Source organism: Neltuma alba, unplaced genomic scaffold (assembly GCF_004799145.2).
Source record: "Neltuma alba isolate B1F8T4 unplaced genomic scaffold, ASM479914v2 tig00010087_pilon, whole genome shotgun sequence".
NCBI lineage: Eukaryota > Viridiplantae > Streptophyta > Magnoliopsida > Fabales > Fabaceae > Neltuma > Neltuma alba.
Genome location: NW_021635044.1, coordinates 272,208 through 285,017, shown reverse-complemented (window position 1 = coordinate 285,017; position 12,810 = coordinate 272,208). Strand labels below are relative to the sequence as shown.

General features: G+C 36.9%; 1 protein-coding gene across 3 annotated transcripts in view; it reads right to left on the bottom strand.

Moving 5' to 3' along the window:
* The window catches only part of LOC114754137 (diphthine--ammonia ligase), a 30,294-nt gene extending 17,980 nt beyond the window's left edge, over positions 1-12,314 (bottom strand). The window contains exons 1-8 of one of the 3 annotated variants that reach the window (XM_028942898.1): positions 12,109-12,314; positions 11,232-11,325; positions 11,043-11,114; positions 10,276-10,355; positions 6,972-7,197; positions 6,831-6,863; positions 6,416-6,498; positions 6,253-6,325 (exon numbers count right to left, since the gene is read on the bottom strand). In XM_028942898.1, coding sequence (XP_028798731.1) covers positions 6,253-6,325; positions 6,416-6,498; positions 6,831-6,863; positions 6,972-7,197; positions 10,276-10,355; positions 11,043-11,114; positions 11,232-11,309 — 645 coding nt within the window. In that variant the 5' untranslated portion in view covers positions 11,310-11,325; positions 12,109-12,314. Of the gene's footprint in view, positions 1-6,252; positions 6,326-6,415; positions 6,499-6,830; positions 6,864-6,971; positions 7,198-10,249; positions 10,356-11,042; positions 11,115-11,231; positions 11,326-12,108 lie in introns of those variants that run through there. The other 2 variants (XM_028942897.1, XM_028942899.1) reach the window with 2 other exon arrangements.
* Positions 12,315-12,810: the final 496 nt, after the last annotated feature.

Genomic DNA, 12,810 nt, shown 5'->3' with positions numbered 1-12,810 from the left:
TCTCAGCAAATCTGTTTGAATTTTAAATTACTCATTTTGGGCTGATTTCCAGCTGATTGTATAATCAATAGGTTGATCCTAGAATCTGCTAAACCTAGGGATCATTCCTATAAATATTGAACCTATGTTCTGGAATAAAATAACTTTGTAGTGGCATAAAATTATTCATGGTATCAGAGCACAAATGATCCGGTTCGGTTTTGGGCTGGACGGTGAAGGCTAGGGTGGTTCACACCCATCGGCGCACAATACATCAACAACGCCGGTGAACCACCAAGCGCCAAGTGATGCCACATCGTCACATATCACTATTCACCACTTAAACGGACAAAGCTACCTACAGTGGGCAGCGGGAGTTCGCCTTTATGTTACTGGAAAGGGCAAATTTGGGTACCTGAATGGTGTGACAGCGAAGCCGGACACGAAGGACCCAAAGTACAATACCTGGGAGGCCGAAGACTCAATGATTCAATCATGGTTGGTCAATTCAATGACCACAGAGATCAGCACTAGCTTCACCCTGTTCAAGTCTGCTCGAGAGGTCTGGGAAGCAGCACGAGATATGTTCACCTCCTTAAACAATCATGCTGCAATTCTGGAAAGAGAAGCAAACCTGGACAGACTCAATAAAGGTAATTTAAATATGACAGAATATTGGACTAACTTGGTTACTCTGTGGCAGCAGCTAGACCAGTATGATACATATGAGTGGTCATGCACTTCAGACGCCAAACTATATGCCAAGATAAAAGAGGAGAAGAGGATTTACAAGTTCCTCCTCGGATTACCATCCTCCTATGATGAGATAAGAGGGCGAATCATGAGCCAAGAGAGACTGCCTAGCCTACGAGAAGTGTTTTTCATGGCAAAACAAGAAGAGTCGAAAGAAGCTCAATGGTTCAAGGCAACCAGCAATCATTGAAGCTGAATCAAGTGCTCTTGTAACCAAGGGCAAGAAGAATGGAAAATGGTATGAGCACTGTCAAAAACCTGGACATACCCAGGATATTTGCTGGAAATTACATGGCAAACCACCAAACCAAAAGGGGAAAGGGAAACCTAAAACACGTGCTCATGCAGCAAGCTTAGACTCTAGAGATGAATCAAAGGGAAACCTGAGCAAAGAGGAGCTGGACTTCCTCAGAAAATTGCTCGAGAAACACAACACCAAGGAGGAATTGATAACCACTGGTAATGTAGCTTATACAGGTAATGTTGTCCTAGCCCTTAAAGCAAATGTTCACTATGATCAAAAGTGGATTGTAGACTCTGGAGCCACTGATCATATGGCTGGTAATATTAACCTCCTTCGAAATGTTAAACCATGTGAATTCCTTATGTTCATAAAGGTAGCAGATGGTAAATTTATTAAAGTTCATGGGATTGGTGAGGTGTGCCTATTCAGTGATGTGATACTTAAAAATGTTCTCTATGCCCCTGATTTAAAATGCAATTTAATCTCTGTGAGCAAAGCTACTGTTTCACAATGCTATGACATTAATTTTTCTGCCACTCAATGCTTGTTTCAGGACTTGGAGTTGGGGAAGAGGATTGGCACAGCTAGGTTACTGGAGGGGCTTTACTGCATAGACCACCACTCAAGTGAGCAAAATTGGGTACATTCCAGGACATATGCAGCAGAAAAAAATCCAGCAACTCAACTTTCCAATAATGAAGCATTGTTATGGCACTATAGGTTAGGCCATCCTAGTTTTAAATATATGTCCAGATTGTTCCCAAATTCCATCAATAAAAATTTCCTTTCTAATTCTCGTGAAATCTGCCAACTCTCTAAACACACCAAGAACAATTACAAGGCTCATTCACATCAGTATACTCATCCTTTCTCTCTTGTGCATAGTGACATCTGGGGCCCTGCCCGTATCCCAACTCTAACAAAAGCCAAGTGGTTTGTCACTCTAATAGATGATCACACACGAGTTACATGGGTTTTCCTTATGAAAGACAAATCTGATCTCACTCAAATCATCATAAACTTCCACAAAATGATTAAAACACAGTTTGACACTTCCATGAAGGTTCTTCGGAGTGACAATCGGAGGGAATATCTGAACACTCACCTCCAAACTTACCTTAAACAGCATGGTATTGTGCACCAAACAAGTTGTGTAAACACACCACGGCAAAATGGAACAGCCGAAAGAAAGAACCGCCACCTTCTTGAAATTACCCGAGCTATAATGATGACTAATAATGTGCCAAAAATCTACTGGGAGGAAGCTCCTCTCACTACCACAGACCTAATAAATCACCTACCCTCAAAAACATTGAACTTCCATACACCAATTCAGACTCTATCCAAAACCTACCCTAATTCGCATATACTCACCCATATCCTTGAAATAGTGTTTGGTTGTATAGCTTATGTCCACAATGACCATGGCAGCAAACTTGACCCTCGGGCGATTAAATGTATTTTTCTTGGCTATTCCTCCACCCAAAAGGGCTATAAATGTTACTCTCCAACCCAGAAAAAATACCTTATCTCAATGAATGTAACCTTTGATGAAACTCAAGCCTACTACTCCAAAACACCCATTCAGGGGGAGAGTGAGGAAGAATGAGAGTTTTCCCTACTTGATCATGAGACACAAGAGCAACTTACACCTACACATGAGCAACTTACACCTACCTCTCCATCCCAAGCCAGTCAACCTCAAACTGAGCCAATACCACCCAATTTAGATCTGGACACACCTGAAACAGGTTCCAATAATGATGGCCGAGACAATGTGGAGTTGGAAAGTGAGGAGTCAGACTCTGGAAATGGAGAGGCAGGTCAAAATGTCTCAGAACAAGAAGAAACAGGTGCTGGAACTACACAAAACAGCAGTGAAGTACCCTCTAGGACTAAGCAGTACCAAGAATCAACCTCAACTACAAGTCCAAGTGATCTTGGATGGCCTATTGCATTGAGAAAGGGAGTAAGATCTTGCACTAAACATCCTATAAGTAACTTTGTGTCATATAATCGTCTATCACCCTCTATGCACAGTTTTGTGACTCGTTTAGCAAACGAACAGCTCCCTACCACCTTCCAAGATGCCATATCTGATTCCAACCGGAAAGGGGCCATTGAGGAAGAACTAAAGGCCCTAAGAAAAAACCAGACTTGGAAGATCACAAACTTACCTATAGGAAAGAAGACAGTAGGATGCAAGTGGGTGTTCACAAAGAAGTACAACCTTGATGGGACCATAAATAAGTACAAAGCCCGGTTAGTGGCAAAAGGATACTCTTAGACCTACGGCATTGACTATCAGGAAACTTTTGCCCCTGTTGCCAAACTAAACACAATCAGAATACTCTTGTCTCTAGCAACAAATTTGGATTGGCCACTACATCAACTTGATATGAAAAATGCCTTCTTAAACGGAGACCTAGAAGAAGTATACATGGATGTTCCTCAAGGTTTGGCAGAACATAATATTCCCGGAATAGCGTGTAGACTCTACAAATCACTCTATGGCCTCAAACAGTCTCCTAGGGCATGGTTTGAGAGATTTACAAAGGCTGTAAAGAATGTGGGATTCTCTCAATGCCAGGCAGATCGCACACTATTTGTGAAACACTCAGGTAACTATCCTAATTGTATATGTTGATGATATCATTATGACTGGTGATGATACAAAAGAAGTAGCCAAGCTTAAGAGATCCCTAGAGAAAGAGTTTGAAGTAAAAGACCTAGGTGGCCTCAGGTATTTTTTGGGGATGGAGGTAGCATAATCTCGTGATGGAATCTTTGTCTCACAAAGGAAATATACTTTAGACTTATTGAAAGAAACCAGAATGCTGGGTGCAAAACCAGTGGAAACACCAATGGAGCCTCCTTGCAAACTTGACAGCAAAGAAGAGGATGAGGAAGATGGAGGAACCACAACAAAAGACCATTAGAAGAAAGCAAAACCAAAAAAGGAACCAGTACCTGTTGATGCTGGAAGGTATAACAAATTGGTAGGAAAACTACTCTATCTCTCTCATACACGTCCTGATATAAGCTATGCTGTTGGAGTTGTGAGCAGATTCACTAATGAGCCCCTAGAGGAACACATGAATGCAATATACAGGATTCTACATTATCTGAAAATGACTCCAGGACGAGGACTCTATTTTGCCAAAGGCACATCTCGAGAAATAATTGTTTATACAGATGCTAATCATGGTGGATTTCTCCCTGATAGGAGGTCCACCTCTAGGTATTGTACCATGCTATGGGGGAACCTAGTAACATGGAGAAGTAAGAAACAAAGTGTTGTTTCTAGGAGCAGCGCAGAAGCTGAGTTGCGTGCTGTTGCTCATGGGGTATGTGAAGGATTGTGGATACTGAGAGTGCTAAGAGAGCTGAAATTCACACCAACTACACCTATAAGATTAAGATGTGATAGTATGTCTGCCATAGCAATGGTAAGGAACCCGATTCATCATGAACAAACCAAGCATGTTGATATTGACAAGTACTTCATAAAGGAAAAGGAGGACACAGGAATTATTGAATTAACTCATGTACCATCACACTGCCAAGTGGGAGATATCTTCACTAAAGCATTAGCAAGGTCACAGTTTGAAGAGCTTAGAAGCAAGCTGGGAATGATAGACATCTATTCGCCAACTTGAGGGGGAGTGCTGATGCTACTATGATCTTTGTCTATATTTATCATTTCTTGCCTTTAATTCAGAGGATCTTTACCTGATTTCTCTCCTAGGATCTCGGCAGATCTGTTTGAATTTTAAATTACTCATTTTGGGCTGATTTCCAGCTGATTGTGTAATCAATAGGTTGATCCTAGAATCTGCTAAACCTAGGGATCATTCCTATAAATATTGAACCTCTGTTCTGGAATAAAATAACTTTGCAGTGGCATAAAATTATTCAGTAATAGTGGCAAGGAGGTAGTTCTCGCCAATATCGACTGCCATGGAGCTGACAAGCCAAGCCATGACCAGGTTATTCTCTGCACACCAACTAGCAAACTGAGGGTTTGTAGATGCTGGCGGAGGTGGAGTTCCAGTGAGATATCGTTCCTTATTGCGACCCCAAACGAACATGAGAACATAGCAGGACCAGTGGAGATAACTATTCCCATCTAATCGATGGGTATTTGGAATTTGGCAGAAGGCATCGGTGAGTACAACCCCTTGCAATGCCAACCCTGATGGCGTTGTGCTGCTACCATCAGCAGCAAAGATACACAACTGCATAATTACAGCCTTAAAAGAAAGGAATAAAAAACCGGATCGAACATTAAACTGATTAAGGTAGTGGTGTACAGGTCAGTGGATCAGACCGAGGTCCAACCGAAAACAAACTCGTCATATTAAAATAATATAATTTAATTAAAACTAACAAAATACAACAACAATAATAATCACTAATAACAAAATACAAGAAAATACAATAGTTTGATTGTAACAATAACAAGGTATAATAATATTGAGAATTTTGATCTTTATAATTCCTTAATAACTAAAATTAATAATTATTGATACCAAAATCATCATTAAAATTCATTCAAATTCATAATGACTGAGATATGAGGAGTTGAATGGGAAAAAATAGCATCAATAACAATATAATTATCTAAATCAGTTCACATCAGTTTTTACCGATTTCACTGGTTTACCCGCAGTTTGACCAGTTTGCCACTGGTTCAATTTGTAGCCAGTTTAGTGATTAAACCAAACTGGACCACTAGCCGGTTCACCAGTTTTCCAATTGAACCAGCCGGTTCAGTTCAGTTTTTTGTTCCCTGCTTAAAGGACATAGAGTAGGGTTTCGATTAAGGCTCTGACACCATGTAATTTTCTAAATAGTACACTGTATATTTCACTGAATGAGGGTTTATATAATATATAGGGTATAAAGAATAAACCTAATTAATGTAAATCTGATCACATCTCCTAAATTCCTCCTAAAGATAAGGAAATAATGATAATATTTAGATTTTGTCATAATCTGACTGTTACAAGAGATACATCTATTTAATGCTAGGAGATTCTAGGAGGTTAGGTTAAACACTGATTAGGGGGCTTTTGGCAGCAGGCCCACTTTCCTACAAAATGCATTTGAGAATGAAAGCTCCAACTAATATCTTAGTAACAGCATTAGATTCACAACATAGACTCCATAACTGTACAGTGGATTCTAATGGACAAGAGAAGAAAAGGGTAGCAGACAGTGTCAAATGGCTCAACTACTCTCATTCTATCAAAAGAGGTTTGCCATGAACTTACAATAAAGAGTGGGCAATCAAGTGTTAATGTTTCATATTCCCCTCCTTCCCCACAAACATTAATTCCATACAACCTGCAAAAGACAAAGAAGAGAGAGTCTCAAAACAAAAACATAAAAAGACCTCAGAGAACAATTTCACAATTGTGGCGAACTCTGACATACTCTTTCAATTTATGCAAATATGAATTCAAGAAGGTTATTTCTCTGCCCAGATGCTTTGCAGGGTCCAAACCCATGGCAGCAACCTAGTAATGCAAATAAAGCATCAAGGTCCAGAATGACTGTTATGATATAAAAGTAACTTTAAAAATTAGATGGAAAGGGTTTTGTTTTCTTTTCTAGGCCGCATATCACTAATATAAGTGGCTACCATACAACAGAAGCCAAAACCAGCATGACTTAGATGTTACTATATGGTAGTATTACACTTGGAACATTGTCATGTTCCATAAAATCAAAAGAATTTAAGATCTCCCTAAGTAGCTGACAAGTACCATAATGGGAAGAATGCAGTAATTGCCTCCCCTTTAAGAAGGAAGATGAAACTTTAGAAGCAGAGCTAACCAGGAAGTTATACCTTCACTATTACAGCCACGATTCCATTAGCAATCTGATCAAAACAAAAATGTAGTTACAGTTATATGAAAAAATAAAGCATATTTATATACATAAATGAATACTTGCATGTGTAACATTACATTGCCATAACACAATTTACCATTTCCTGGAGAAGCAGTGATTGATCTTGTTTCCACAAGTATGCCAGAGAAACAAGGCCTAACCTTGAACAAACACTTTCCACCCGCAACCTCTGATAGTCAGATGCAATGGCTCCAGAGGAAACTGCTGTTACTGAGGGTATCTGTCTTTTCACTTCACTTAACAAAATAAACATGTCTTCAACTTCATCACCCAGAGTTGGCCTGTATCCAAGCTCATGATGCCTATCCACAAAATATCACGTTTAGATTAAGCATCATATAATTAAGTAAATCCAAATATTTCAGGAGGCTTGGAGAATCCAATTTTAAATTTTAAATAACATTCAGCCTTAAGAAAAATGAAGTTATATGCAAAGTTGGAGATATCTTTGATTCAAAAGTTATCGGCCCACCCACACTTGATACTACATATCACAGCCTCTAAAATAGATGTATGAGCAGACAATGAGTACAATGTTCCAGTTTTTCTTTTCTCATTTGTTTTAAAATTAGTTTACTGTATAATGAGAACCAACGTGCAACGAATGTGTGGAATTAAATTAACCTGATTCTATTTTATTAATGTTTATTTTAGTGGGTTTATTAGCGGTTTTACTGGTTAGTTTAAGTGCAGCACAAGTTTAGGAGCACGAGGAGTCTGTTAGAATTAGGATTATTTACTGAGTCAATATTTTATTTTATATATTTTTATTAAAACTAATATCTTTCCTGAATCATGCATTAGCGGGCCTAAATTTTAGGGAGTCATGGTTATTCTTCTGTCTATAAATATAGAGGCTCAATACGTGAAAAAATCATCTGGAAATTAATTCAATATCGGTATTTATCATTGGAGATTCTCCTTAGGCTTTATTGGTTTAATGAGTTAAGATCCTAGCTCATCTACTAAAGATTTTCCCACATCTTTATTAATTTGAGGTTAGATCCCAATCTCATAACTTAATATAGACTTTTCTTCCTTATTTTCTCTACCCAATTTGGAGGATCCCACCAGAGAACATAAATGATAACAGCCTTTTTAACATTATACAACCAGACTGGCTGGTTCAACAGCTATCTGACCCAGGTCCAGTTCAATTCTGAGATGTCAATAAATCAGCCAGCTTTTCAAAGCACGATTGACATGGCACTTTAAAAAGCTGCCAGATTATCTGCATTACTAAAAAGTTTTTTAATATTAAACATATCTAAGTAAAAATTGCATTGATGTATAAAATTTATTATGTGCAAAATTTTTTGCCGGTTTCATATCATTAACTTGATTGTAAAATGCTATATATTATACAAAGTTGAGGAAGAAAGCATAATTATAGTGAATGAAAAGTTTTACATCCACATGGCATCCCCCTCTTTATTTTCCTTTTTTTATAATAACACTTAAAGAATAGTGATTCACTAGATAGTGATAATGATAATTAGGACTCTAGAACATAAGACACTTGATGATTATAAACTTGGAGTCTAAATAATAGTAAATTCCCAAGAACTATTCCACTGCGATCCACTTTAATAGGATTTCTCAACATACCTCTCAAGCTAAAGATTATTCAATGTTCGGCTTGTTATAAATAAGGCCCTATTGACAAACTAATAAAGGAACTAGATAATCATGACAAGTTAATAACAGAAACTGGCTGATAGTAGAGTCAGCTCAACACTCCACTTTGATGACAAAAGTTCTATAGGCATCATGTTAACTTTTTAGTCAGAAAGCAGACCAAAAGTGAACAAGAAAACACAGAACTAGAAAAGAAGGAACAAAGAGTCACAACACAGTTTGCAAGAATCGGGAATATTTCACACCATCAAGAAAGGTTTGCTGGCAAGAAGTTCAGCAAAAAAAAGGAAAACGTATATAGGCAAGATCTGAATAGCAATATCATCAAGAAGGTTCAATCAGAGCCACGTCCAATTAGAGAAAAGAACTGCCACTATGATGCACAGCAAGCAGTAGGAATAATGCACAACTAGAAGAAAGCACCTCATGATAACAAGAGAGGCCAAAGAAGTTCAACTTTTGAGATATAGATTACAGTGACAAGAAGGATGCAGAAACCAAGAAAAGCAAAAATATACATGACGAAGCACTGAAATAAAAAATATACTGGAAAAGCTACTTCATGATTATTGCAAAGCAATACAATTCATGTTAAAGGTCAAAGAAGATATTAAGAAGGTAAGTTGTCCCTTTCTGAGGAAAGCAACAAGTCTACCAATAACAGATGCATAGATACTAAAGGCTATCATTGCCCACATATGGGGATGTTGGAGATGCAACTCATGTTCCACACAAGTTTGGAGTAATAATTCTAATAGCAAGGTCGCAAGGTCACATCTCCCTTGTGCCACTAGAAAGTATGAATGAGAGCGATGAAGCTTGTAGCTGAGACAGGGTAGAAAAGTTGGAAAAAGGGCCAGAGAAGGAGACTAGAGCTATGCCAAAGGGGCCTAAGTTCCCCTGGAGAAGTGGTAGAAGCTCCAATCTTCAACCCGAAAAACAGGATATTAAATGTCAACTCCACTCTCTAAACTGGCTTTGAGGCCAAGTACAATTTAGTATAAAATAGGGTGAATGGGAAGGCTTGCACTGTCACACACGCAAGGAACTCTTACAGACGTGAGACCCATCCCCATTTTAACTCCTCCTCAACAACTACAAAAATACTCAGTAGATTGAGATAAACTACAAGATACACTTAAAAGTAAAGATAATAAATAATGAAAGCCCCTATGCAATAATAACTTCATACTAGATAATAATAAAATTCTAAACCATTAGACGTCATAGTTTAACAGGGTTTCTCAACATATATATTTATAATTTTGAATAAATATAAATTTAAAAGAAATAACTACCACCAAAAGATGAACTTCTCCCTATTGTAGTTCAATGACCAATCCAGCTATTCAAAGTTAAAGAGAAACGCCTAAATTGCTATCTACTAATAAAATAAATACAAGTAAAACTATAAAGATTAATCAAATATCAAAAAGTAATACTCCTCCAGTCCTAAATATAAGACCCATTTTGTAGTGTCATAAATGGGTCTTATATTTAGGACCGGAGGAATATTTCACAGTAGTTCAGACACACGCAGGATGAGATAATATCACTATAGCAACGCACAGCAAATTCCCCACAACCATACAGGAATCTAACATTAAAAGAAAATTAATACCAAATTCAAATATCATATGTTAAGAGGTCATTCTTCTCCTACTCCTAGAAAACTTGAACATTATATCTTCCTAAAAATAAAATCACTAGTTTTACCACAATATTTCAATGATAAGGCTTGCCTTGTGGATCCTTTTATTCGCCTTCGGAACAATGGCAATCCCATGCATTCTGCATAGCTGATGATTATTTGGTGACCAACCTGAAGTAAACATTAAGTAGCCCATCCTCATTATCACATGTGCAAGGAAAATACACACAAGCAGTAAACAAATGTCCACAAAATCTTGAGATGATGCTCAGACTAGTGTAATAGATCAGTGTAATTTATTTTATAATCAGCACAATGACATCAAAGAGCACAATGCTCAGATAGAAAAAAAAATTTCTAGACAGCACAGGAAAAATTTCAACTTTCCACTTCCTAATCTTCAGTTCAGCCCAACAAATTCTTAATCCTCTTATCATTGTTATATAATTCCTAAGCCACCCTACACTCTGAATACCTATTACAATATAACCCCATTATAAATCCAAAACAATGCTAATAAAAATAGTACAATAAGTTATAACAGCAATAGCTAAGCTTATCCGAGAGTTTTGGAAAAAATACTATATAAAATCTAACCTTGTGGAATAAGAAATATAGTTATAACTTTCGAAAGGCAACTTTCTAACTCTATGATTGATTGCTCCTAAGACTATTGTACATTCAGGACACTAGTTCTTAAAGGCATATTTTGAAGCTCAAAGCGCTAAAGAAAGTTATATTTTCTCTGTTTTTCTCTTCTTTTCTTTATTAATAGAATTCTTTCAACTCTATTAAATGTATCCGATCTTAGAATTGTTTTGTGTGGTAAGCAAAGAGGAAAAGGCAAAAAAGGCTTACAGTTTGATACATGTAGCTATCTAGCTCGTCCACAGAACCATCATCAGGCATCAAATTTGCCAATGCAACAATCTATTGCAGTACCAGCAATGAGCCAGGTACCGAGGAGAAAAAAGTAATGATAATTAAGGCCAGAAACTAAGTGAATAAAAGAGCAAATTTTCATGTTCAAATCTTTAAAATAAAAACCTCATGGCCATGTTTAATACACTCCATCATGGCGTAACAACTGTCCTTCCCACCGCTAATAAGTGCTACCACCTTCATATTTGTGACCAACTTTCTGTTGCAACGAAAAGAGGGGCAAAAAACAGGATAAAAGGTGAGTTTTGGGGTCATGGCAAGATAGGTAATTGCAACGGAATATGTTGGGTTTAAGGGAAGAAGAATAATATAGTGGACTATTAAAACCACGACCAGCCATTAGAATTTCAAAAGAATAGATAAATCATTTAACCAAAAATGTTATTGATTAGATGATTCTACTTAAATTATAATAACGCGCCAGAATATATGGGTATTATGTATAAAAAAAGATACACATTATTATTTTAAAAAAAATAACATGCGAAGGGAAAAACAGTAACTTGCAAGTTGGTAAAAATATTTCACTGAATATTGATTGAAACACACACACACACACACAAACAAACACAATTATTCACATCATGAAATGTTATTAGAATGCATCATAAAGTAGAAAAGACAAGTATAGCATACCCCAAATATTTATAAATCAATACCCCATCGGCTTCCAACAACTGAAAAAGTATTTCTACAGTAAAACTCATCAATATAACGTCAAAATAATCTCACCAGTAAAGTGTGCAACCTAAATGTTTGTAGTAGTAAGGGTAAATCGACTGATGGTTTGCAGAGGGCGAAACCGTAAAATATGTATGTCCTAAATTCACCCTCATAAACCAAAATAACAAAGAAGCAACACAGCGAAAATTCACCAGAGTAGTCGTGGCATCATTGAGCTGAATCTCGTTATTCAAAAGACAAATCAACCATGACAATATACAGAAGAAAATAGAGATGTCTTGGCAATAAACAAGCTTACCTATTGGAACTTTGGTTGAAGCAGAAATGGGAGTGCGGTACAGCGTATGGGAATGAGTAGTTGGAAGAACTTGGTTCGCCTGGCAGTAGAGGACGAGGAGGAGAGGCGTCGTGGAGAGGAAGCCCAGCGGCGGCAATATGGGCGGAAGAGAAAACAGGAGTGACGAGAGATTGCGGACGATGAGACGACGACGTTGGATTTTTTTCCCTTTTTTTCTCACTCCCCTTTTTTTCCTTTTTTTCTTATCCTCCTCGTCCTTCCTGTTTGAGAAAATTGTTATGCGAAGTGTTAAATAAAAACGTAATTATTAAAAAAATACTAATAACAGTTTTTTTGTTTTGTTCTTTTTATTTATTTATTCATTTAATATTTAATATTTATTATTTATTCGTTATTTTCCTCCTTTTCCTTTATTCACAATTTATTTTACAAATTAAAAATAAAAAATACCTAAGAACTAGCTATCGAAATGGTAATATTTTCGTCTAACATGTCTTTAATAGGGTTTTATAATTTTATTTAAGCTGTTAACAAAAAATAATTTTATTTAAGCTAGGATGATATTTTTTTTGTTTCCTATACAAGGGATGATATTTTTCTATTACAAAACATTTTTTATAGAATATCATATTATTATTCTTTAATAATAAAAAAACAATATTCAAACATTGTTCTTAAATATTTAAAGAAGAAGAAGCAATC